Source organism: Mycteria americana, chromosome 12 (assembly GCF_035582795.1).
Source record: "Mycteria americana isolate JAX WOST 10 ecotype Jacksonville Zoo and Gardens chromosome 12, USCA_MyAme_1.0, whole genome shotgun sequence".
NCBI lineage: Eukaryota > Metazoa > Chordata > Aves > Ciconiiformes > Ciconiidae > Mycteria > Mycteria americana.
The window spans coordinates 13113817-13141724 of record NC_134376.1 but is presented as its reverse complement, the minus strand read 5'-3'; the positions used below and the strand labels follow the sequence as shown (position 1 = coordinate 13141724).

Below are 27908 nucleotides of genomic sequence, written 5' to 3'. Positions count from 1 at the left end.
GTTTGGTATCTTTAATAACTAAGAGGCCCTTTGTGATTGTAATTCCTCTTTTTATTGAGGAATCAAAGCTTTGAGAAATCAGTTTTGTGTACAACAGGGAAAGGCAGTTCAATTTTGTTTATTGTAGTTCCAAAATTAAATAAATCAGCATCGTCTTTTGATTACATTCTAATTCTTGGTAAGATAATCCAACAGTTCCAGGTTAGTTGACAGATTTTTTTCTTAAAGAAGTGTGCTCTGTGTAAACCGTAAGCATTGTTTTTGTGCCCATACAAACCGCTTTTTGATGAAACTTTTAAGTAAGTAACAAAGGCTCTAAACTTTTCAGAATCTAAAGACTTAAACACAAATGACATAAAATCCTTATTGTTTCATGCAGGCATAATTCTAGAAGAGCTTTACTTCAATACCTTCATAGGAAGAACAGCTTTCATAAATGAGTATTTTTACTGCTCCTCCTTTTAGTTCTTCCCTTATTTGATTATCTAGTGCCTGTCTTCCCATGTTCTTCAATGTGGTCTTCTGAAATTCTCCTTGTCTGTCCTGTGGAATGAATGCAGGAAGTATGGGTGTTAGCATAACCTAGTATGTAGGAATCTTTTATAAAAAGCAGGGAAGAGCCTGGTGGAAGCCTGAGGGTTGAAGATAGCTCTCCCAGCTGTGCCTAGACAGAGACTTTATAATACCTCAGAAGGCATCCCTCTGAGGATTTAACTTAGAGGACATTCTTCATGGGGCTTGGAAGCAGCTCGGTTGTGAAGCTTCAGCAGGCTTCTGAACACAAAGCAAAGTGACATGGGGCCTGGCCCCTCAGAGCGAGTTCCACAAGAGAGGTTTATTGGAGAATCAAGACAGCCCTGCCAGGAGTTATTTTAGGAGCTAAGACCTGGGAAGAGCCAAAACCAGCAGCATGAGGCAGGTCAGTATGTGATACTTCATGGGCTGTAGCTGACTGACTGACTGAGTACTTACTCTTGGGAACATCTGCGGTGACAAAAAACCTTGAAGTTACTCTGCTGATGCTTTTTTGTCCCCCTAATTTGCAGTGGATGTAGCCATATAAATTAGCAGTCTGAAGGGAGATCCCAGCTATCACAAGAGCCTGTGGACAAACAAAAGTTCAGCTGTGACAAATACACTGCTATATATAGGCTGCAAATGTAGAATATGTATACACACGTGTATATATGTATGTGTACTGTTAGATATACATACATGCTATAAGGGGGGGGATATTTCTTCCAATAATAAATGACCTTCAAAGAGATCCAATCATGTCAAACTTAAACACAATACTTCCTTTCTACAAACTGCCTCTCTTTTTATCAAAACACTGATAGAAGTTTTTTTGTCATTCTGTATCTTGAAAGGCCGCATTACTTTCCTAAAAGCACTTACTTAAAAAAGGACCTATTCAACTGATTCCATAATCATTTCACTTTTTTTAAGCCTGATTTGTATCTAAAAGTTTCATGTCCAGATATGTAGCAAACCTGCAGGCTTGTTTAGCTGACAAATGCCTTATTGTATACAAATAAGATCCTGTAACATACAGATTTACAAAGAGCATCAATAGATATGAATCAATATCTAGCATTAAAAGGCAGTGAAAATAATTAGATCCTTTTGTGGTACTGTAGGCTTAGCAGCAGGCAGAACCCATCTGATTAACTAATGAAATAACTTACAAAAAATGTTTTTCTTAGCCTCAGAAACAGTTTCCTGGAAGCTATTGTATTTTCATTTGTGTAGCTTGCCTTCTACAAGCACCTGAGCAACCTGCCTCCAGTGATAGTTAGGGTTCCTTCTCCAACCAGCTCTTAGTTTAGCAAACAATCTCTGGTTTTCAGAAATAAAGGTAGAGCCGTGGAGAAAAACTGCTGGTTTAATTTTAACTATTGCTTGTTTAGCTATGCCATTTTGGGCACTAGAAAGCAGTTAATAATTTGCAATTGATTCATACCCACAGCTGAGTTTCCTGTTTCATTTAATAATAAAATGTGATCTTGGCTGTTACTGGTTATGTGGCTGCACACGTCCAAGACACTTTTTATCTTTTCAGACTGAATTAAGAAATTGTACTTAGTGTGGGTAGGAACTTGACAAAATGAATGCTATGGTGATTATCTAAGCACTTAATGTTTACAGGGGAAAACACAAAGATTTCATAGACAAAAATATCTTAATGCCAATATATGGGGTAAATTTCCTCTGGTATTTAGAAAAATGTGTAATTTTTTTTTTTTGGTAGAGTAGATGGCTTATAAATACAGTAATTATAAAATACATACTTATAGCTTAATTTGTCAAGGTTTTAAGCACTATGATACTGGTTCTTTCAAAAGGGAATGGTACCAGAGATCTAAAATCCTTACTTTTAAGAGCAAGTAACATTCAAGTCCCAAGGAGATGTGGAAACCTAAAAACCAGCATCACTGGTTCATTTTTTGTCCTCTCCTATTAGTTTCCTTTGACTGAAATAAGTTGGGAAAAAGTAAGTTGCTACAGTTAAAAAGAAGTCTGTAATTTTGCCAACCACTTAAGGTTCTCAAGTTAGATGGAGTTGACATCCGATAACCTAGCAGAAGTGGGCTAAAAATTACAAATTCGTTCCAGAGTGCAGAAAACTCTGATTTGTTGAAGCTATTAGCGGAATTTTTGTACTGTTGGAAGATTTGGTTCAAAGACTGTTGCAAAACTAACAGATCTGGGTTTTCCCTTTACTAACACTGTCTGTCAGCCATAGGTCTTTCAGTACCCCCAGACTTACCAGCCATTTCAGCTTCAAGGAGAACAAGGTGCTAAAGAAAAACACTGTCCAAATAACTGGACAGATAATGAGACCAAGCCAAAAGATTCGAGCTTCAGCTTCAGTTGAGGCAGCTATCGTAGGCACCTAGAAGGAAAATTATTGAAACTACTAGTCACAAAGACAAAATCCACAATAAATAAATCAGCAGAGGAGGAGGAATGGACAAAATTACTTCTTTACCTAAATTTCAGTTATTATATGGGTGGAAGGAAGATTGCATAAGAAGTAGTTTTCTGCCTGCCGCCCTACTGTACATGACAGCATTTTCTTTTCAAAATGTTCTGGTCTCTGTTCACATTTAAATGAGAGAATTATTCCTTTTGTCAATGATAGCTCCCACTAACACTACAGATTAGTAGTATTTTAAAGTCAAAGTTCTGTTACACTGACAATTGCTTTTAAACTTCAGAAATACTAAGTAACTTTGAAATTAGATTCAAACTTTACCAAGGCCTTAGAGAAGCATGAAACAGAAGACACTGTTAGAAGCAGAACTTTAGTGTGAGTACTTCACTGTCTGTAGTGTAGATTTGTGACATGTGCCCTGTTCACAAATCAAAAGTATGGGGGAAAAAATCAGTCCAGTATCGGAAAAGCTGTAGTATCTAATGTGGAAATTGCAGTGAGCTGTTGCAAGTGCCTAACAAGCAAACTTCAAAGATCCCCCATAGGATTCATCAGTTGGTTCCAGTTCAGATAATGGAATTCTCAGAACAGTGCCCATTTCCATTCATTTTCCTAAAAACATGCAGTATTTTTAGCTTAATTTAAATCTTGCATATTATGTAAACTAATACTTCAATTTTGGTTATGAAGTCCACTGATATTCCATAAATTAAGACCCATGGCTTTGAAAATGCCTCTTCTGTAATACTAGTGTTGGACACTATAGCAACCGCTGGCATCTCTCTGAAAGAGGCATTGTTATTCACAGTGCTCTATTTGTGTTCTTCAGGGAGAGCAAAAAACCTCAAAGCAGGCTGCGTAAAGCCCTGGTTGAAGATTTCTTCAGGTCAGCACAACTCATGTGTCTCTATCTACACTGAGAGATAGAGACTTAAGAGAAACTAAAGAAAGAGAATTGTTGAGAAGGTTCTGATCTTTCCTCTGAGTCCAGAATTCAAAATCTCACTCCAAACCTCAGACCACTCAACCACCACTAGTGCTAGCTTCTGAAATAGAAGCTTCACAAGTGGAAAAGAAAACCCTGTGGACTCTTCCACTCTGAAAACTGAAAAGCCTTTTAGTTCATTTTCAGGATCTTGAATTATCCATGTAAAAATAAGACTCATCCATCCATCCATCCATCATGAGGCAGACAATGGCATCCAACTTGTAAATACAGTTAAGTTATTCTGTCTTGCTTAAGAACCCTGCAAGATGCAATAATTACAAGGTGTCTTTAATTTTTTCATGTACCCTCTAAACCAGTGATGTTGCAGAGGTCCAGAGAATAATGTTTTATGCCTTCATAGATACAGAAACAGAGAGATGTTCTGAGCCAATAAAAGGGCTTAATCAGCTGTATCCCAAATTACTGTCAAATTACCCAACAGTGACATTGCATTAGCACTAACTATTTAGGAGAAAAAGTCAATACACCTGAGAACATTGCACCTAAAAGACCTGGTTAACTTGATGAGCAAGATTACAAAAGGCTGCAGTCATCCCAAAGAAAGGAGAGGGGACTTGTGATGTTTGGAAGATAAGTGTAAGAATTACTTTTCTTCCAGCAAACCTCAGCAGAAGATAGGATTTCAAGGGCAAACCTCTGTTGCATCAGCAGCACAGCAGGAATTAGCTGCTTATTGTTGGTGAGTGACTTGGAATATTTCTAAGCAAATTCACTCATAAAGAAAGGGATCTTAAAAATTTGCCAGAGGACTGGCAAAGGAGGTGGGGAATGCCTGACTGTGGAAAGTAAGAGAACCGCATGTATTCCAGGACCTTGCCATGACAAAGTATTTCTCACGGATAAGCCATGATAAAAATACAATTCCTTCTAATTTTATGTTCCTTCTTGTGGTACTATAATTTTCACATTTATCAAGCTACCATGTGCTAGAATTTTTGGAAGGCTTTAGTCATACAGATGAGTCAACTTTGTACTTCTAGGCTAGAATTAACAAACTATAATAGGTGAACTAGGCTTGCTCATTTTACAGTAATTTTGAGGTCAGGAGGTCATTTTATTAATGCCATTGCTTTTAAGTGCTAAGAAAGCTCTTGCTTACTGTCTTGACTTGATGGAACTAAGAAACTCTGAAGGTATTCTAGTTTCTTTGCTTTCGTGCAGGCTTGCCCATATTCTCTGTTTAGGTTTCACTTAGATTACAGGAAGAACGTTAACATCTGTTATCTTTTTAATGGTGTGCAGCCCCACTCTGCCGGTTGCACTCCTGCTTGGCCTCATTCTCATTGCAAACAGCCGCAGGGCTGCTAGAGGGCACTCCAGACCCGCACATTCAGAGTATTTTACACTTTGCTCAGTACCCAGGGTGTGTGCACAGCTGGATTTGCTTGAAAGGAATGTCCTAGTGAGTAGCACTTGAAGTGTTGTTCTGCCACGCTCTTGCCTGAATGGGGTTGTGGAGAGAATGGTAGCAAGTGGAAGCAAAAACCTGCAGTCGTGACTCCAGCAGCGATGCCAAGTGCCATTTTATCCCTTTTTCGCTCAGGGTGTTTGGGGGAGCACTAGCAGAATGCTCCCTACCAGAATGCTCTGTGATCCAGGTCCCATTCCCCCCTGTATTCCATGAATGTGAATAAAACATTGTTTTCAAAATACTGAATTGGAACTATTCAGCATTGTTTTCAACATAGATCTTTCCTGAAGAGGATTCTGTGTTGGGATTAACTATGGGAAGATGTATTTATTACAAGATGTTCTCACTAGAAAATAAAATAGAACTACTAGAAACATTTCATACCGATAGTACTATGCTATAAATACTTATTCTGCTGATGCCTATGATGACAATGTTGCAAGACCAGTTTTGTTCTGAATACTTCCAGGATGTGACAATCCAGTGTGCTCACAACTGAATACTTGCTTTGCCTTCTATACAAGCTGGATAAATAGTAACTGTTACAAAGGTGCTCTATTTCTTACTTTATTTGACTTGGCATCAGCTTTACAAGCTTTCCTATGGATTCTGTTTGTCCTGTGCCTACAGGCAGTAGTGTCTTGATACTACTTGATACTACTGCCTGTACTGCCTACAGGCAGTAGTGTCTGAAGTAGCAAAACACTATAAATTTATTAACATACTTACCCTTTTTGCTTCAAAAACCCAGTGGCTTTTTCCATCTTCATCAATCTGGTTCCACCAACGCAAACCAACCAAGAGTCTTCCTGTCACATTCTAGTGACAGAAACAATTATTTGCGTTAATCAGTTGCATAATTCACTTGTCAGACTTGCATTAAAAAAAAAAGTCTGAAAATCATATTCTTTTATCAAATACTAAAATTAGTTCTAAAAGCTGTGCCAGCTTGAGTGCAACAGTCATTAAGGATGGATGAGATACCACAAATTTAGAGGCCTGTTCTCCTCTTCTAATATGATAATTAGCACAATAACTTTGATTTAGATAAGAAGTTATAGGATGTATCTTTTCTAAGTTAGTTAGTTGGAGAAGCCCCTGATAAACAAATTTCGCCAGTAAGAGAGGAGAACTGTGAACAAAAACACACTGGAAAAATGGAAGATTAATTATAAGCAAGTAAGCTGCATTGAATCAAGCAAACAAATTAAGAAAATATTTCTGCACCTGGATGAATACTAGAAGTTTTCAATGTACTGGAGACGCATCGATGCTTCACTTCTACAAGACAAAAGCCTTGTTCCACATGTGGAGCCCCTGGGATTCTGGGCTGGCCTGACCCATCTGCCTGCATGTGATTAGGGCACTGGTGCCATAGCTGGGCTCCCAGGTGCCTTCTGCAGCTGCTGCATGCTGGGTCTGGGCATGGTATTGCAGCTTTGGATGTCCTTTGGCATCCATTACTGAAAGCCACTATTACTTTATTTCTTTTTTTTTAAGGGGGAAAGCATACAAACAAATCTACCTATGGCAAGGCAATTTTTTCACTGTGTTAGTAGCTCCCATCAGCCATAGAGAATATGGTGATAAACAGTTACAGTAACTAAGATATGTAAATGTCTTAAAATGGGCTAGACATTTAATAAATCAACAGATCGCAATGGTTTTGTCACTTTTGTCAGTATACATATTTCCTTTTCTGTTTTATTTAATGGCACACAAAATACTTTCAAAGGTAATTACTATTCAGGGTCCTCTTACCTTAACTGACCAAAAGTCAAAGGATAGAAGGAGGAGAATAGTGACAAAACAGGCAACAAAGCTGTTGCTGAACCAGTCACAGAACAAGTAGGTAATAATAGCACTCACTCGGAAAAACAGGTGGAAAAAGGTGGCCAGTGGGTGCCTAGAAAAAAAAGACACAGAGCACTTGGGAAGTTATGGGACAAGAAGGAATGTTATGGTATTTGCTAACAATGTAGTATAACACAGCTATTTCTAGTATATAATGGTATTTTGGTTTGCAGCTGCTATTTCATATGTTGATGTATATATTCCTTATCAAAGCAATAGCACTTCCAATAGCCAACCTTCAATCTAAAGCTAAAAGATGGAGCGTGTTGTTCATGTCAAAACTTTCTCAAAGATAGAACAAAATCTTTCACCAGTTTCTTTGGTACTGCCTGTAGGAATTTAGTGGTTGTGTTCAACACTGTACCCTAAAATCCTCATCATTTCATGAAATAAATCAGCATTGCAAGGCACAAAAGAATTGAGACAGATCTTATGCCTTTCAGAACTGATTTGAAAACAAGAACAGGAACTCTGAAACTAAAAAAAAAAAAAAAAAACCCCATAGCTGTTGGGTATAAGACAAAACGAACCTTTATATCTAATGTATGAAACCAAATACTTCCTTTTACAGAGGGAGTACAATTTGGGAATCTAACAGTTCTTATGAATGAATGTTCATTAATTTCACTAGGTATTTGTGCATGCTCATCAAACAAAATTTTGTCCATGACAAAATAAAGGGGAACTTCAGTGGAAGAAGTAACTATATGGCATGGAATATTGGCCTGTACAGTAAGACAGGGGGTTTGGAGAATGCTATAATGAGCACAGTACAATTTTCAGGGTAATATGCCAAGTACAAAAACTTATTCTGTACAGTTGTGTTTGTGTTAATTAAAGTGACAATTAATTAGAGGCTATTGCATTTAAGTAACTTCTTCCCTTGAAGCTAAGTGAATAAAACTTGTTTTCTGAATAATATTTTTTTTTTAAGTCAGCAATTAAGCTCCTCTACCTCTGTAAACAATTAACAGTAGTATGGCCTAGGTCATAATTAACTAATTAACTATTAAATTTGTTACTCTATTATTGTGTATAATAAAATTATACATATAATATATACACAGTTATAATTGTTTATTTAAACTTAAATTATAATTAGATATAATAGTTATTATATCTTTATTGTAATATTATTATTCTATAGCTGTTTAACTGTTCTAGTAATTATCTATTCTATAATGACAATATTGTGCTTGTACTACGACACACACGTGACTGGAGAAGCAAGAATGATGCATAGCTGTAGTTTATATTTACTCGTGATCACGCCCAGGCTAACCTTAAACTTTCCAAAAACTTCTTTTGATGTGAAACTAAACACGTGACATTTTAAGCGAAAGGAGCTTTTTTTGCCGTAAGCGGGTGGGTGGGTGGAGCAGAGGTGGTATTGTGAAATGTCAAAAACAGATAGTGTCTTGCTACTTCAAGTCTTGATCTTGTTCAAGAAGATGTAAGAGTTCATTACATAAATGGTAGCTTGTGTCAATACAAGCTATTCATAGATCATAACCCTAAAGAGCATCAGGGTGGACCAAGCTTTTATAACTATTATCAGTGCTGCAAATGTGTAAGTACCTTTGGAGAAGTAGTGTTTAATTTTGGAAGTCAGATGATGAATTACTGTTTGGATGTTGAATCTGTTCCAATGTCAAACTTCGAAGGGTGTTTACTAAAAAAACAGTACATGAGCAAGAGGCTTGCATTTATTACAGCACTAAACACTTTATTGAGACTACGGAATATCAGTCCTCTCACAAGCATATGGCTAGCAAAGCCAAAGACACAGACTTGCAGGTTCTTGTCCTAGGGGAGGAATATGGAGATATATCAAAACTTGCACCTCATTCTTTGGACTACTCTCTCAATCTCAGAAAATGTCCACCTATTTATGCTTTAAAAAAAAAATAATCCTGAAACTAACAGAATCCAGTAAATAAACTGTTTACTTCCTCACTTAACAAAACAAATGTGTTTTCTTAATTCAAAGCCATCAGATGAAACTTTTATCTCCTATCATATACAAACAGAATTCTTAATAAGTAGATAATCCCAGATAGATAAAATTGTCTTTTAAAACCTGAAGCTAAACCATCTGCATCCTTTTTGAAACGAAAAATTTTACAGCTTAAGTGAATACATTTATACTGAATTCTATTGTACTTTAGAAAATTTTTTTAAAAGCTAATTTCCAGAAATACGATGGCATTAAGAAATCATTGTAGAAACTAGCATGATTTCTTGTACTAATGGAAGACAGTATAGGCTTTAAAACATGATAACTTTTCTTCTTTTTTTTTTTTTTTTGCATTCAAATCCAATAAAGGATAAAGTTAACTAAAACTCTGCACTGGCTCTGCTTGGCACACACTTGCTCCTGAAAGCATAGCAATCCACTTGCTTGGACTTCTGGATGTTGCACCTAAACATATGGATGTTTAGATGCAACAGGATATTATAGAACTGGAGCCTTGAGGCTAAATGATTACCGTTTATCTTGTTACAATAACCTCTGTTCGGTTTGCAAGCATGATGCCTATTAGGATAGGAGTGAGCTGTTACGAATTTAGTTGCATCCCATATTAAGGAATCAAACTGGGTCAACCCTAAGGTATACCACTGAACCACAGGAGAATCATTCCCAGTACCTGCTCAGAAGCGCCATGGCAGCAATCTCTGTGCTGCTTTTTATACCTCTGTCTGGTACTTCAAATATATCTAGGCAAATTTTGAATAAACAGGCTCTCTGGCTTGAGCATCTTGTGTTACCGGGCTGATCTGAAAAAGAAGCGATCATACGCTCCCAGCTGTTTCAGATCAAATGTTCTGATACTGCAATGAACTGCAAAGATGGTGTATTTGTCTTTTTCCTAACCTTCTTATGAAAGTAACCACTAACTATATCACTATCTACATACCTTTTGCTTTTAAGGAGCACTTGCATATACCTTGGAGAATCACAAAAGCACAATTTGTCATAGCTTATGCAAATTCTAACCAAGTTCAAGATATATGAAATTGGGATAAGGACAAATGATTGGAACATGTTGTTATGCCCTCTAATAAGACAACAAAATTTTGCAGCACATGCGTTCCAGGCGTGTTTGCACAAGATTATTCAGAAATATAAAAACAAACTTCTGTGTGAATGATGTAAGGAGTTTCATTTCTGTATTCTGTAGCAGAAGATTTTTCAGTATGAGATTATCTTTTAGTATTGTCACAATGAGGGCAAGAAAGAAGAGCAGTCTCTAGTGAAATAAGTATCTACACAAAGTGGATCAATTAATAGTATGGTTTACTGATACTTTGCCTCTCTATATTATCGGGTAGCACGAACCCAGTAGGAACAGATCTCTAGAGTAAAGTAACTGGTGCTATGGACCTCCTACAAACATTTCAGGGTGGTTTCACTTCACACCAACTCTAGTGTGGTCCCATAGACTGAATCTGTGGCTTGTGTGCTCAAGACACACTCCTAAGCTGTATTTCCCTGTTTATTTTAATCCTTTAGGCTATGTTCTCCAAGACTGCACCAAAATATAAACCTTCATTTAAAATGTGTGCTGCTGCTAAAGCACAGAAACAAAGCAACTCTGGGAATGTTAATCTTGTGTCATGGCTGACTCCTCATGTAGTTGCAAAGTCCAATGCACTGGAAGGGCAGAAATGCTTCACCAGACACTAGTAAAACAGAGTAATTGTATTGTAAAGCTATGTGATTGCTTGTTTGTGCATCTCATAACATTCATGTTAGGCTTAACATCTTTAACTCTGTTTATGCCTACAAGAAACATTAATATTGTAATGGACCAGAGTAAACTGGGGCAAGGTGGAAGGGAAGAAAACAATATAAATCAAAGCTGATTATAGACATTATTGACAAGTGCATGCATGTGTATTCCTTTTGACACAAAACTTTTCCCTTGGCAGTCTTTGACTGGAGATTCTTCAAAAGCCACTGATGGAACAACAGCTTTGTCACCTGGGACCTCTGTGTGGACAGAGCTGCAGAGTGACACCTCTGGTAGCATAACGGTAGACCGCTTAACCTGACAGATGAGATGGATCAATGGGTTGGGTTTTCTTAGGTAACAGCTACAAGGATAAGATATACTATATTCCACGTAACATCACATCCCATGGTAGGAAAACATGACAGTTTTATTGCAAATAACTTGCTTGTTTCCCTTCAGCTGGGTGTGCAATGCAATGCCAGAGCACTCTGCTGCACAACTTGTTTTGCTGAAGATGAGAGCTCTCTCCACTTCTCCAGCTCTAAAAAAAATACTGTTTGGTTGGGGTTGTTTGGGATTTTTTTTTTTTTGTGATATGTTGGCTTTGGGTATGTAAAATTTCTGTTTCCAAGGACAGGATGACGCTGAGCTGGCCGAGCAGTCAGGCTCGCAGCAGCGGAGCGGCCGGCAGGGCTGCGGGCCTCACCTGCTCCAGCCCCGGCAGCCGGAGCTGGCGGCCCAGCGCCGAGCATCTCCCGGACGGAGACTCCCCAGCCTCCCCGGGCAGCCTGTTCCGGCGCTTGACCGCCCTCCCTGTAAAAAATGGGAATTAAGTGTTTAAATGGAGTTTCTTGTATTTCAGTGCGTCAGTCCAGCTGGAGCAGCAAGGGGTGCCCAGGCCCGGTTACCTCAGGCCGGCGCCGCGACGCTGAGGCCTTCGCGCCGGGGCCGAGCCCGCTCCGCTCCCCGCGCCGTTACCTGATCTTTGCTTTCCGCAGCGACAGCTCCTCCTCGCTCCCGAAGTCGAGGGACACATCCTCGGTGTCGTCCACCAGCGCCTGCGGCGGGGAGCCCGTCAGCGGGGAGGGACCGGGGGAGCCGCGCCGCCGCCCCCCGCCCCGCACCGCCCGCCGCCGCCTCTACCTGCTTCATCCTCCGCCTCAGCCGGCCCGGCCCTGCAGCCCGCTTGCTAGGCGCGGCGGTTGCCAGGGCCCGGGAGGTGTTCCGGGGAAAAGGGTCCGGGCTGCCGCCTGCCCGGGGTGCGCCCGCGGCGGGCCCGGCCCGGCCCTGCCCTGCCCTGCCCTGCCCTGCCCGGGGTGCGCCCGCGGCGGGCCCGGCCCGGCCCTGCCCTGCCCTGTCCAGGGGGTGCCCGCGCGGGGAGGCCGAAGGGCGGGGCCCCCCCTCGCCGCGGCCGGCTGCGCCTCACCCGGGCGGTGCTCGGGGCTTGGCAGCGCCTCGGAGCTGGGCGACCCCAGTTAAACAGGTGCTAGTGCTGGGCCCGGCGGGGAGGCCTGCCTCCTCCCTGGCGCCCTTGTCGCTGAGGTGCCTTTAGCTGCCACCCTGCTGCCTATCACGTTTAGGCTCTCAGCGGTTGCCTTTGCCGAGGCCAGGGCAGCCAGACGGGCTTCGCCAGTGGGCCATCCTGCAGGCGTGAGGAGCCACAGTCCTCGGTGTAGCCAGAACCCTTTCTTCAGCGTTTTAAGACGTCTGCTCCACTGGCAACAACTGCTCACCAAACACACCAACCTGGACAGGCCTTCTTAGGCTGAAGATAAACCCCAAAAGGAAAAAGTAGCGGAGAGACAGGGGAACATACATGTACAAATATGATGCACACCTGTATGTCTCGTTTGAGGACTTCAGCTGATACCAACAGTCTGTTGTCCTGTCAGTGCTGGGCCAAACCCCGTGTGTTGTTCCCTGCCTCGCAGTGGGCCCTGTTGCGATACAGCTCTTGGGGGACAGTCCAGTATGACTGTAATACTGTGGATGTACTGCTAGTGTAACATAGGTAACTCAGCCCTTTAACTAAAGATTTCTTCTGCTTTTATTTAAATTGCAGATGGATTATGCAACAGAGCTAAGGAAGCAGGAAAGTGAAACGAGACAACTGAGCTTCACGATACGGGTAATGGTTTCCCCTCATTGTTGTGAAATAGTTCAGTCAGCTAAGTGTAAGGAGAGGATCAAGGAAGATCTGATAAATCACAGTCATTTGTAGATCTGAGTAGCTACTAGTTACTGCAAGATAGTAATTTCCTAGTCTTTCCTAAAACATCTAACTAAACCAGAATGTATCTCTTGACTAAGTACAGAAGTTACTAAGGTGAACAATTCAAAAACATTAATGGGAAAGTAGCTTTGAGCAAGACCTGTTATTAGAGCAAGACAATACCTAATGCATCAGAAAAACTGGTAGAGCTGTTCTTAGTAGGATTTGTAATTGTAGGGAGGGAAAGGTGTATTTTATGACTAATAATGTTAATATTGTGGTAGTCATATCTTGGCCTTGGTAGTGTTAAAACAACACTTTATAGTGTGTCAGTAAGTACAGCAGACTTGCACTAAAAAACTGAATAGACAGTCTGTAATTTGATGGGATGGCTCACGATAGCCTACAATATTAAAATATTTAAGTAGGCTTTCACTCCCAAAGAAGATATAAACTCCTTGAGCTATCATGAGATACAATTATTAAATAATTATGTGCATACCTGAAGCTGACCTCTACTTCATTTTGTGTATCAACATGCACTTTTGCTAACGAGCAACATATTAAGAATAACTCAGGTAGAACTGGCTTCTGACTCAGAAGCAGCTCCCGGAACTGCACTGACAGAAGCATTAAGCAGTGGAGGGAGGTCTCGCATCTTCTTGGCTGCCAGATTATTCATCTCAGCTACTGTATTAGCTCTTCTTTCACCTCTCAGCACAGTTCTGCCAGCAAGTCTGATGGTTTGAATTTAGTCATTCTCTAATGTTGCTGTATTGTCTGAGCCATTGCACTTTTGTTCTAAGGCACCAGAAAATAACTGTGTGCTACGTTCCTTATCAGATAAAACAGTACTTGCTTCTAGGGGAGAGGTGACAATTAGCTTGTCACAACATTAGGTATCTGATTTACTACTCTGGTGCTGCTAACTGATTTCATTAGAGATGAAATGATATAACTAAAAAAGAAATAGAACCTGTGGGTTTTTTAAATTTTAAAACAGATAAATGTTTCTTTAATTTTCCCTCCTTCCAGTGCTCGTTTCCACTGATTCACTGTAGGCATTATCCATTTTCCTAACAAACTCTATTAGAGAATCCCACAGAAGACTATCACTCTACCATGCAAATGGTTTTAGTAACATTCTCTAAAAGGCTACGTCAAATTGTGTTGTGTGATTATTCAAGGTATTGTATGGGTTATCATTTTCTTTTAGAGCAAATTAAGAGCTAGAAAGAATCCTTGGCCACTAGAGGAATCACTGGTCAAACCAAGAATTTCTTCATTTTGGAATTATTAGAAAAGCATTCTTCCTTGTTTTAAAATAAATACATCCAAGCAAAATCTCATTAGAAGTTTCCAGTGTTTTCTAGGATTTCACAGAACAAACTGTCCTATTTTCAATGTTTTTTCAGCATTCTGATTTAACTACAAATTATTTGAACATTGGAAACATTAGCAACACCCTAAAGATGCTATAAGTCCTCAAATACTGCTTCAACAGCACAAAATTTAAAGATAGCTACACTGAATTTATGAATTGTGGTTTGGTTTTCAGGCTTGTACGCAGGAAAACCTTGACCATTTATGAAATATATGAAGATTTTATTTAATTGCTGACTGAAACATATAGCATAAAATAGTTCAAAACTATATAATTTGCTGCTGTGTACTTGCCATTACCTTACAGGCAATCCTCTCCCCAGAACAAATAATAGCCTTTCTATCATAGAGCATTATCAATGCCAAAGGCTTGGTATGAATAACTGAGAAATCTCTCTCAGTTTCTGTTTCAACAATATATAGAACCTCCTCTAAGATGAATATGGTATTTTATCCACATGATTAACATGAAGTCAGCTGATTTCTCTTTTTATTTGGAGCGTTGCCCAGAATCTTGCACTGGCGTGGTATCAGAGACTTGCCCTGTAAACTGCACAAGGATGTTTTGAATAGCTCGACAGTTGTTGCTCTGGTTTAAGTCTGTTCCTCTGAATATTGGAAAATATTATTAATCCAAGAATAACTCTTACCTCACTTGCATTAGGTTACACTTACAGGGTTTGTTGGAGGTTCAATAAAATGTTTAAATTTTGGGGAGATAGGCCAAATTAGGGAAGGCATTAAATAGATAACTTTCTAATAGCATCGCCTTCTAATTAATTTGTAAAATATTATTTCCTGCTTTGGCCAAGAACTAATTTCTGTGGAATTTTTCAGCCGTACATACCTGAATTGTTGTAATCAGCAGCTCTGTATTAACAGCGGAGAAGCCGCAGCATTTACTTGACAGATCAGGATAGTGTCTTTTAGTTGGGTCATATGTAGCAATACACTGTCAGTAGAGATGCAGTTCTGCCATCAGTAAGAAATGGGTAACCAAAAGATATGTCACAGCTGAAGAGGTTTGGGCCCTAAATAGAAATGAGGTTTGGAGAAAAAAAAAAAAAAAAGAAAAAAAAGGCTGTATTGATCCTTCATTCAGTTATGTCTAAAGAGATGAAAAATAATTTTTTAGTATCTCGGGGAGTAGAAATACCCATTATTGCCCAGTAACTGGTTTTGATTCTAAAAAGTGCAGTAGTATCTGTATTCCTTTCAGTTAGGAAAAAATCAAGAAAACATTACATATTTTTATTAAATAGCTTATTTTATCCTCTGTATTCACTGTGTGCCTTTAGGCCTTATTTCACTCGTGCTGTAGGAATCTCTAGTGCAGTTACCTGGGAGAAAAAATGCTTTACAATTATTAATGAGTTTACTTCAGTATCTTTTTCTGTTGAGACTGTGCAGTGGTCACTTAGAAACAGCCAAAACAAAGGCAGACCAAAGCGAAGTCATCAGCTCTCTTCCAGCTTGGGGTGCATTGCTTCCCAACATTTGGATGCAGAGTTAAGTGTGTTTATCTCGTATATCTCTTGATATGTTCAAAGCTTCAGTCATTCTCAGCTGCAGTTCTTGGTACTCGTTACTTCTGCAAATCATGTCTTATTTCTCAATTTGGGAACTCCAAAATTAAGGAACTTGGGCTATTTGGACACCTGTCAAAAGTTTGGTTTAAGTGACTTTATAGATCCACTGCAGTGGATAGGATCCCTTTCCCAGAGTGACAGTCTTCTGATTTCACCAGAAGAGGTGCTTGGGGTCCCTTCCCTCCTTTGCTATATCAACTTAAAAGGCCTGTACACACTCACACAAGTATCCAATACCTTTCTTGACTTAAGCCAGTCCTCTATAGGCTTGCTGAGAAAAAAAAATAATATAAAAGTAATCTAAACCTATTAAATAAAAGACCCTAATGGTTATCAAACAGTTGAGAAACTTACTACAACAGGAGGTTAACATGAAAAAATGAGTACTGTTGCTTCTACTGTTTTCTCTGCAAAAATAAAAGCTGAAGTTGCTTATAAAAGCTGTAAGCTGCTTATTCATTAGCTCCCCCCCCCCCCCCCCCCCCCCCGGCTTGCTGCTAGTAATATCTGCATAGTCTTGTTCAGATCCCTGAGGTGCTTGCTGGACAATTCTACAACCACTGCTTTCACTGGCAATGTCTACTTCATCTTTTGTTGTGGAGGCTGTGGTTAAGCGGGTTTTGCTGTATTTGCTTGCATTTGTTGTTTTTATTTATTCTAAATTGGTGTCAGGGGGATGGGAAAGGCAATAACTTTCTCAGAAAAAAGTAGATGTTGTGGTTTAGCCCCAGCTGCCAACTAAGCACCACGCAGCCACTTGCTCACTCCCTCCGGTGGGATGGGGGAGAGAATCGGAAGAGCAAAAGTAAGAAAACTCGAGGGTTGAGATAAAAACAGTTCAATAGGTAAAGCAAAAGCTGCGCATGCAAGCAAAGCAAAACAAGGAATTCATTCACTACTTCCCATGGGCAGGCAGGTGTTCAGCCATCTCCAGGAAAGCAGGGCTCCATCACGCGTAACGGTTACTTGGAAAGACAAACGCCATCACTCCAAATGTCCCCCCTTCCTTCTTCTTCCCCAGCTTTATATACTGAGCATGACGTCATGTGGTATGGAATAGCCCTTTGGGCAGTTTGGATCAACTGTCCTGGCTGTGCCCCCTCCCAGCTTCTTGTGCACCTGGCAGAGCACGGGAAGCTGAAAAGTCCTTGACCAGTGCAGCAACAACTAAACCATCTCTGTATTATCAACACTGTTTTCCGCACAAATCCAAAACATAGCCCCATACCAGCCACTATAAAGAAAATTAACTCTGTCTCAGCTGAAACCAGGACAGTAGAATATGGACAAAACACAAAAACGAGAAGTAAGAAAGGGTTCCTAATCTGGTGATGCAATGAAGTGAGAAACCTGTACCTACCGTTCTTAATTCTTTTGACCTGCAGATCTTTGTGAAGCAGACTGTGGTCCCTACTTCTACAGCATTATTGTTTAATAGTATCTTTCCTTAATTTGTTAATACATTTTTTTTCTAGTTGACTGAATATCTTCAGCTCCCTAAAATTCCTTGTACTCAGTCACAGGGAACTTGAAGGGGTGTCTGAGGAATTAAAATTCACAAAATCCATACTGTTTCTGTAGGCCTGAATCATACAAAGAGGTAGAGGTGCTCAATTCCCTCTGCTGCCTCAAAAGTGACAAGCGTCAACCTCCCAGCTTAGAAGAGGAGGAAGCTCTGGGCTGTACTGGAGGCCTCCGTGGCTGTTCCTGTGAAAGCTGTTCTGCCTGACTCACCAACTGGATGATGAAGCATTTGTTTCTCCTGTGAATGGGCCTGAATTCATGATCCACACATCTTTAAAATCTATAAATAATCACCAATTAAAAATACTGAAATAAACCTTGGAAGAAGGGCAAAGGACCCAAACCTGTTTGTTTCTCAGAGAATGCACTAACTGTCTGGCTTTCATCCCTCATGCAGGGTAGAGCAGCTTCAGCAGAAAGGTTTGAGAATTCCCCTTCCTCGCGGCAGTGCAGCCCAGAGGCCACACTGCTGGACTGCGGAAATATGGACCTGAAAAAGAAGGCGGTGTGACTGTGTCTATGATACCACGTTCACTGGCTGCAGTTACAAGAATAACAGCACAGCTACTGGAATGAAAGTTGTGGTAAATGCTGGTTTATTCAAGTGACTAAAGGTAGAGCTACTGTGTCTGATGTGGATTTAGTATCTTTTGTGTCTGGTGTGTGTTTTAGCTGACAAAAATCAGAAATGCTCTAGGGAAGCCCCTAAAATACGTGGTTTCTTCAACTGTCAGTGTAGTATTTTTGCCCATTCTGAAACTTGATACAGGCTGTGGTTTTGCGCACGTCCTTTTCCTTGTTGGTTTGGGTTTGTGTTTGTATTCTGTTTCCCATTCTTGCTCTATTTTATTTCAGTGTAAGGGGAATTACAGGGTTTTTTTGTCACATGCTCCCATGTACCAGTGGACTAGTTATATGAAGTCCAGTGGTGGTGACAGAAAGGGTATGAATTTCTTTTCTTTTCTTTCTTCTTTTTTTTTTTTAATTGCTCTCAGCTATAGATAAATGACAAGTCCTTCTGTTAACAAGATGAATACTGTTGTGCACTGTCTGTCCGAAAACTACTGCTAAGAGATCTGTGCGTTTGTGATGCTCACAGACTTCTTGAAAACCAAGGGAAGGAATAAGAGCTTTTCTCAGTGTCCTTTCCTCCATCTGTAGGCCAGGCAGCAGCTGGATGTTGCTGGAGGTCCTGGTGCTCATGACGTGCTTGCAGAGCATGCAGCTGCAGCCAACTGCTAGTGAAAATGCTTCACGCTCCATCCTTGGTTTCCTGATGAAATATGTTGTGCTAGTAAAAATAGTGTAATAAGAGAACAACATGCTTATAAATCAGCAGTGCTTTAGCAAAGTATTACTAAACCAGCAATATGTTGTTAATTTTCAGTTGTTTCAGGGTTGTTTTTTTTTCACTGGGAAGTTCCAGCATGTACCATAGCATAATCATTCTAGTGCCAGTGAAAGTAATGAATCACTGGTATTCAGGTGAGGAAGAAAGTGGTGGAATTCATAGTTTACATGTGGGCCTATCAACACAAAGATAGTTTAGAAAATATTTGTTACCTTGCTACTGAAAACAGCTTCACATCTTTGTCTTCATATATCTGCCTAATTCTCCACAGAGAGCTTTGTGGTAGCTGTGTCCTCTTGGCACAACAATGAATCTGGACTGCCCAAGCTAGGCTGGCAAATTAATGTTGTTATGTTGTTACTATTATTTATGTTACTAAGCTAAAAATGCAAGGGCTATGAGTTTTTCTTACTCTAATATTTTAGAGAAACAGAAGAATTCCATTGAATGTTTATGGCAGACTGGCAGCAAACTCGGTTATCTCAGCCTAATAAAAGTAGAAACCAAGGTAATTTCTGCAGGAATGCCTTTTGAAGTTAGTCTATCAGGATTTTGCAAAGCAGTCATCTAAACAGGTCTTTCGTTCAGCCTGCCTTGCTCCGTCAGCCTTCTGAGAATGTTTGTCCAAAGTTCTGTGAGATTCTGAATGACCACAAATATTTGAGGCCCTAATCTTTCTTTGCAGCTACTAGATTTGAAATTCCCAACCTTTTGAGTTCCTAACCTCACTTGAGAAAATTATGTTCTGGGGAAGCTGCCAGTATGACCAGCAGCATTGTAGTGCATTACCTTAGGCTCTATGCCATGTCTCACCTGCAGTGTTCATGCTGCACTACTGAGGCTCATCATAGTGTTTGGGAAGCTATAAGGTAGCTGATATATTTGTTATGGTAGGTGATACTAGAAGTGTAGGTGTGGAAGGATGCTGAAGGACTTTTATGCATCAATGGAAGCACAGCTAGTTTCTGAGGTGAGGAAGCAGGGAAAACATGTGATCAGACAGTTTTAAAAAAAAGCTCTGGGGAAAAAAAAACCAACTCTGCAATCTAAAAGACCTTTTATGTTCAAAATATCTTCCATAATATCACACCTTTACTTTCATACAGGAGGTCATTTTCATAATAGACATAAAAGATTTTACATTAAGAGCTGTAAACCTTGGCAGAATTACTTAGGAAATCCTGTGTGTGTATGCACGACAAAAGACACAAGAGTGGTAACCAAAGGCTCCGTTCTAAGATTTACCCAAAGTAAGTTCCTGCAGTCCAGCTTTGCAAAATGTAACAAAGTTAGGGGATAGGCTGGTAATTAGATATTCACTGAGGGCAGTATTCTCTAATGCTCGTGGATGTGGCTGCAAAGTCCCTATTGATTTCAGTAGATACTGTATTATGGATGAACTGTACTTCCTTGAAAATTCCTTTCATGTTGTCTGAGCTGTTGGCTCTGTCTTCGAGCTCTGGTTTTCCAGTCAGCTAGTGTCTTTGGCCTCTCTGGCCGTAAATTGGATTCAATACCAGAATTTTTGTTTGTGATTCCTTCTATCCAGGCTGAATAGCTTTGACGTACTGCTGGTTGACCAATTTTTCATAGACTGGAAAGTCTATTTAACAAATTTCCCTACTTTCCAATTGTAATGACTCAAGCCTGTATAATATATAGGCATCAGCATTTCACTACTTTGCTTCACAGGTGAATGTATGTATTCAACTGCATAACTTGCCTTCCTATTCTAAGGATTCTCTTTAACTGACACACAGCTTATGTAGATAAGGGCGATGTTTCATAGCAGCTGTATCTCTTTTTAAGGATCGTCATGGTAGTCTTCGTCTCAATGTCCAAAGGAAAAGACATGCCTTAGCTATAGAAAGTGCTAAACAATAGCAACGTAAGAAGCAACAAATAGTAAAAATGTGCAGCCTGACTTACTTCTCTTTTTCACACACATTGTTTGTGTTATGACACATTTTAAAGAGGAAAGTTAGTTAAAAAGGAGAACTCATGCTTTTGATTTCTCTGCATTTGAGGGGAAGTATCATTTCTAAGTAAATATGATGCTGCCCAAAGTCTACAGCTAATTTTGAAATCCAAATAATCTCAGTAAAATCTTAGCAATTCATTTCACTGTTTTTCCTAGGGACAGTGAAGCAGCTGAAAGTGTACCAATGTAGGTCAGGTTACGCCCTTCAGTACCTGGTATCTGGGTATGTCATGAGCCTTAGTAGATTTCATCTAGCGTCAAGATAGTAAGAACATTTTATTATTTATACAAATGCAAAACCAAAAGCAGAAATAGAAATCACATTTCATTATTTTCTCAAAATTGCAAATTAGGACTGTAGCAGCACTAGAACTTGAATCCAGTTTTCAAAGCTTAAGCCACTGTAGTCCCCTTTCCCTTATTTTGGCCTTAGCTACAAGATAATCAGTTTTGAGGTTAAAGGCAGTGTACTTCTAGCACATTATTGCTTAGTATGTTTGCCTATAGCCCAGCAAAAGCTGGAGACAGCTGTATAGAAACTACGCTTCCTCCCAGATCATGATCTTGCCGATCTTTTTGGAAAACTCCTCAGGAATCCTTAAAACATGTGGGAAGAGTAAAACAGGAATCAACCTGAAATCTTTATATCTTAACACCTATGGAAAGGCAATCCCGCTTTTGATCTGTCTCAAATCTAGACATAACAGAAGAAACAATATTGTATTTGGGTTGAAAAGCCTATAATCTCCTATTTGTGGTGAACTTTGCCTGGGCATATTTGCAGGTGGAAATAGCTTAAGGTGTGAAACACTTGCAGAAAATCTGCTTTTCTCATGCTTAAGTGGCAATCATTATGATGTGTCACAAGGTATTTGCTCACTTGCTTGTCTGCTTCTGGAGGGAACTATCCTATGGAGGGGAGTTTGTTGCCCACAAAAAGAAATCTACCATTCCTACATTATTATATCCCCTCACAGTCAAACACGCTTATGCCCTGGAGCACTGAGCAAGGCTTTCTGTATCTGGCTTTTGCAGAGCTAAGGTGTGAGTTGCAAAGACTAGCTGCGAATTACAGTTTAAATTGAGTTTCTTCTTTTAATACACAGCTTCTTATGTGGCTTGAACTCTCCACTTCCCATCAAGAAGGAGACTTCTTAGTCAGGAGAACTGCTGCCTAGAGGGGCCTTGAATGTGTCTGATGGTGCTGAGAAAGGTTTCTGAAAACCTCCCTGGCCAAATAATAGAGACAATACTTTTTTTTTTTTTTTTAAATCTGTTGAACCCATTCAAGAGCACACTGATTGCAGAAGGCGAGATTGAGACTGTGTCTCTTCCCAAGCTATAGTAAACTCATTCAGATTTGCCGTGATAGCAAGAAGTTCCCAACTTTCTGCAAGGCAAACCCCTAGCTGCCTTCAGCATGTGTTCTGCTCCACAAGATGGTAAAGTAGAAGTGAAGGCATCTTATTCAGTGCCGTCTTATGTTGATAAAACTAAGGGAAACAGTCCTTTTCACATAATACCCCAGGAGCAGTACTGCTCTGAATGAGTTGGAGGTTATTCCTACTCATATTTCAACAAAACGAATGTTGTCTCTTCTGTTTTGAATCAATGTAGGCGCAACTTTAAAGGAAAATGCATTTAAAAGACAAATTCTGAGTGAGATAAGAACATGCATGAAAGATCCAAGGGATTTACTTTTCCATAAGGAAAATAAATTAATCTGCTTTTCTCAGTTGCCATTTATATAGTTACAGTAAAACCTGTTACCTACCTGCACTGCAAGTCAAAATCATACTATTGGATAATGAGATAGCTTATTTTTCCAGTGTTTTGCATGCACTTCCTGATATTGAACACAAACATGAATGTTCAGAAAAAGCTGCAAATCCTTGTTATTCTACAAAGATATTTTGGATCTTAACCAGAATTTCCAGTAATGTACTTAAAAGTTTTATAAAGATTTAGCAAGTTCCTCTCAGTGCATTGTTTCTTACTAGGTGGAATTATTGCTCCACTTTCAAATGTGTCCAACGGTGAAAAGAAATCATGGCAATATTCAAGGTAGTAAAACCTAGTAGCAAATAAAGGGAAAAATATTTAGATTATGTTTGAATATTGATCCCCTACTCAGTCTACAGGCTTGTTTAGGCAGCCAGGTAGCAGACTGGATTTTAAAGATCCTATTTGTAAGCTCCCAGACAGCCCTAGAAATTTTGCCCCAGTATTTATTTCAAGGCTGTAGGTTCTGCTATAACAATCAGGTATCTAAAAACAAAGTACAAAAAAACCTATAGTCTAAACTGAATTGTTAGTAGTTGGTAACTGTTTATTTAGCCACTGCCATCTTTATAACACTGTTGCTTCTATTCTAAAACACTGAAGTACTCTTCCCCAAACAGTAACAATGCCTAAACACAAGCCACTGCAAAATGTTGTACAGATCGTTAAGTAGAAAGTTTTAAATAGGCATAAGGAAAATAAATCAACATTAGGAAGCACTGGATAGAATCTGTTTAATTTTAGATATTCATTTTTATATATTTGAGCCTCATAAAACACATTTTCATGAGCAAAGATCTGGAAACATAAAACATATTGCCTTTAAAAAGTTGTATAGATGAGAAAATTAGTTTCATTTACAGTATTTTTTTATATCTCAGCAAAATTGGTAGTTTACTTTGCATCTTTTACAGACTGTTAGCAGATGTAGCTACTATGAATAAGAAACATGTTAGCAGAATCTAGTTAACCCAGCTCATAAATTATATACCTTATTTTTGCTTACAACGTGACTGATGTTCAAATTTGGCTCCAAGGTGCTTACTGTTTATTAGAACATTAATGTTCTAGTAACTAATGATATTTTCCCTTTTGATGTTGGCTTTGTAGATTTATTCCATGTTGTGCAGGCAGTCACAATATACAAGACTTTAATAATCTTTGCACTCTTAACAAGAAAAAAAAATACTGTACTTGTAGATATACATTTTACTGACCTGATCAAGATAATTTGCTGTGTTCCTTTTACTCTGCTCTTACTGAAAACTTGGGGTTTTTTCTTTTTAAAGTTATGCAGTCTGAAGGCACCCATTCTTTATTTTACTCCCTGTTAGAAAATGTTCTTATGACAAAGGTAATACACTATTGATTGCATTTAGAAGTCTTTGAAGTGCCCTAATTAGACATTGCCTAGTCTTGAGCTCTACAACAGAAGAGCAAGAAATGACTCAAGAAGGCAATATTAAAAAAGACTTTTTCAATAGTTCTGAGCTGAATTGAGGGGTCAAGTTGTAGTAGGTTTGGAGCTGTATTTTAACATTGTGTTTGGTGGTATGGAAGATTTGCTACTTATTTAAACTGGGGACATGAAAACTCTTCTGTTTAAGGAATTTAACTTAAAAGTGTCTGCCCCTTGGAATATATGTTAACTTTGAATAAGAATATATGGAAGTCATGCTCAACTTGTTTCCTAGTTATTTTTCTTCCTAGTAACTTCAGATATAGCAGAAACCAGAGCCAGATTTGGGATAATTTTTTACCCCAGAGATTTTACCCTGGTTCTAACCCATTTGACTTTCATGAAAGCAGAATTTATTCACAACCTAATCTCTAATCTTACATTGGAGTCTCCAAGTTTTAAACCTATTCCTCTCGCAGAGGATGTGTTTTGTGCTGAAGCTTTTGGTACTGTTCTGATTCAGCAATGAGCTTGCTGGGCCCACTAGTGGACCCACACTCCACCTTGGCCAGGAGACAAAGATCCACCTATAGCAATCCTTCTTTAATGGGATAAATATTTTTTTAAATTATTTTTTCAGGTGACCATGTTGCTGATTGGAAAATTGTGTTTTATGAATGCTTGGAAGAATTGTGCTGTTGTGTCATTTCATCAAGAAGTTATTTGTTGTTGGAAATACTATTTAAAGGCTTAATCAAATGAGGAAATACCTCTGCTATTGCAGGCCAAAGTCTCTTAACTTTTTCACTTCATCTTTTTGATGCTGAGTGGATTTTTTTTTTGTTGTTGTTTTATTAAAACAGTTCAGATTTTGCTCAGACCTCCTTCAAACGTCTTCAGATGCAGGTATGAATCTCTTTAAGGAGATCCTGCCTAGAGTAAGGAAGATTCTTTCAACTGCAACAGCTTCTGATGACCACACATTGCTTAACCTCATGCTGAAAGAAGATGTGATATCCAAGGAGTACCATCAAGCCTTGCTCCACGAAAAAGACAGAGAGGACCTCGCAAGGAAGATATCTCTGATATTTGTGGAAAAATGGGACCTGTACTTGAACATTTTGGTTCCCCTCTGTTGTTTAAACCTCTATGGCAGTAAGCCTCAAAACATGACAGATAATGAGCCAACAGGAAGCAAGTACATTTCTGGTAAAACAGCTTGTTTTTCTTTTTTGCTTTGTTAAAGATTTACTTTTGTTTATTGCATTTTGAGATTGCATTGTGGCATAGTGCAAAGTACATCAGTGGAGAGCAAGTGGGGAAGAGAGTAGAATGTAATGCAAGAGCAGCTAAAAAGAGATCTACCCATTCAGGGTAGCTACTGGATACCCATTTTCATAGCCAGGCCATAATAAAACTTGGGTTTTGTCACCTTTTGCAGAACCAGAAATGCAAAGTAGATTAAAGAGGCCATGATAAGGTCAGTTTTTCTCAACTGACATACCAAACATTGATAGTTTGAGTAGCATTTGTTCATGGCACATGCTGACAACTCATCTAGGGAAATCTCTTATCTTTTTCAATCATATATGGGAGGAATGCTCTCCACTTTAAATTCCAGATGTCTATAAGCAACAAAATTGCACTGTCTACAAGAGAATGCTGCAGATTTAAGGAGGGAAAGTACTTAATGACTTATGAGGCTAGATTCAAGAGTTTTGAGGTTCTTAGTGGGCAGCAGAAGAGAGAAAAATGCAGACACCTTGTAATTCTGAGGCAGTAAACTCACTTTTTAGCCTGACCCACCAGAGGATTAATGTATATGTTGGAGAACAGGGATGGCTCTGGGACAATCCTAACACTGTCCATCCTATGTAAAATGACAGAACCCCAGCTTAAATTATAGCATTCAGAATTACTTTTACAAAACCAAGCAACTGTAAAAGGAGAGTAAAAGAATACTTAGTAGAATATTGGGGTAGTCCTGTAAAACTGGTGGAAGGACCTTGGGCTGCAATGTAGTGAGGAGTATAAATTTTTTCCTCTCCTAAAATACGGTATTGGACATCACATCTCAAGGCATGGGTGAAAGTACAAGAGGAAATGCTGGGGAAAAAGTTAAGATAGTTAATGAGAGGGAAAAATACTGACCTGGAAGATGTTAGCTCTATTATTACACACATTCAAATTAATGCCAAGAATTCATATTTTAAATGTAGAATATCCTAGCAAGTGGCCTAGTGTCACGTACGCTGGGAGTATATATAGTCTGATTTCTACTTTTCAAGCACTTCAGGGATTTAATTAAAAGATATCGGCTCCTTCTCATTTTTGTAATGGTTGCACCTAAAATCTCCATTCAAAGATCTTGATCCTGTCATGCCTGGCTCTGTATCTCTGTCACAAATCCTGCGTTTATTTCAGACATGACAGAGGGAAGCTGAAGTGCATCAGAAGAAGCCTTAGTCTTCATCCATCACATGTTCAACCATTGTCACTGTACTCTAGATTTTATAGTTAGAGATGGGCTTAAAAAATGTGGTTTCAAAGACATTAATTCGCCAGGAAATGACTCAAATTGTATTAGAGACTTCAGCTTCCTTTGAAGCACATTCTTTTCTGACTTTCTTTTTGAAATTTGTTAATTTTTCAGCCTTATGTTCAATCATCGTTTTGCTCTGAAGAAGGCTTGCAAAGAAAACTCGGGTCAGGAACAGATTGATATCAGCAGGTTTCTCACTACCTACTTAATGGTTTTGCAACTATTTCTTCTACCACAAAACAGATCTTTACAATTTTTGGACAAAAAAGTCCCAGCTTTCCCCCTCTTGCAAAGTGCACTATTGACATCCATTTTGCAGTGCTTCCAATACTAATCAATATGTTCTGTTCCCTCCTTTTGCAGTAGGGCAGCGTATCAGCAAACATTGAAGCAAAGAAGCTGATGGTCACCTGAGAAGCTTAGGCAGTTCTCAGCTGTCTCACAGCCTCTTGTTTTCCAGTCTGCTTTTCCCTCTGTCTCTAAGACCATCTTTATAGACTAGTCCACTAGATGAACCAGTACTCTGATTTGCTCCAGCAATTCCTTTCTGCTGTTTCTAAGCAGCTATGGGTGTTGTAAAAAACGTGGACAACCCGTCTTTGCTGCAGTTACGAACTGGAATCACACTAAACAGCTGAACTGTTTTGTTGCCAAACTTTCGTTCTTGAAGTATACAGATTGCCTCATGGGATTACAGCCTCAGAAGCTGGTAAAGAAATCTGCCTGCAGGCCTGGTAAAGGAGCTTATAACTTGCGAGGTTGTGCTGCACATTAGAATAGGGCTAACAAATAACCCTCTTAAATTTTGCAGGGATTTCTCATGCAGTGATTGTATTATTGTCTCCTATCAACACAGAGCACTAAAATACAGATTCTGTATTTGTGCAGCCTTTCATGATTTTCTGCTCTGAATGCTGTTATACTGAGATGTTGCTTTTCTAATACGCATAGAGGAATTCCAAGAACACAACTGCCTGGCTGGTTAGAAAGCCCGAAGAGGCCAGTGCTCTGCGTTGCAGGCTGGGCCTGGTATCTCTGTAAATAATGGGAACAGATCAGCCACTCCCAGGAAGGAAGGAGCTTTCCCCCTTCTCAGTAAGCGTGTTCCCATGGAACCTGGTGGAAGTGGATCTCCTCTGCAAAGGGAAAAGGCTTACACAGGTCAGCAGCTGCTTTGCTTATAGGACCTGCTGCCT

General features: G+C 39.4%; 2 protein-coding genes across 2 annotated transcripts in view; one reads left to right on the top strand and one right to left on the bottom strand.

The window, feature by feature from the left end:
* Positions 1-105: 105 nt before the first annotated feature.
* TVP23A (trans-golgi network vesicle protein 23 homolog A) lies at positions 106-12101 on the bottom strand. The gene is given in 7 exon segments (XM_075515075.1): positions 106-543; positions 973-1102; positions 2771-2896; positions 6088-6177; positions 7120-7264; positions 11928-12037; positions 12039-12101. Coding segments are annotated over 7 exon segments (726 nt in total). The 3' UTR covers positions 106-481.
* A 907-nt stretch (positions 12102-13008) lies between these two features.
* The window catches only part of CIITA (class II major histocompatibility complex transactivator), a 44855-nt gene continuing 29955 nt past the window's right edge, over positions 13009-27908 (top strand). The window contains exons 1-3 of the mRNA XM_075515275.1: positions 13009-13077; positions 18055-18241; positions 25034-25379. Of these exons, the coding sequence (XP_075371390.1) occupies positions 18230-18241; positions 25034-25379 (358 nt within the window). The 5' untranslated portion in view covers positions 13009-13077; positions 18055-18229. The remainder of the gene's footprint in view (positions 13078-18054; positions 18242-25033; positions 25380-27908) is intronic.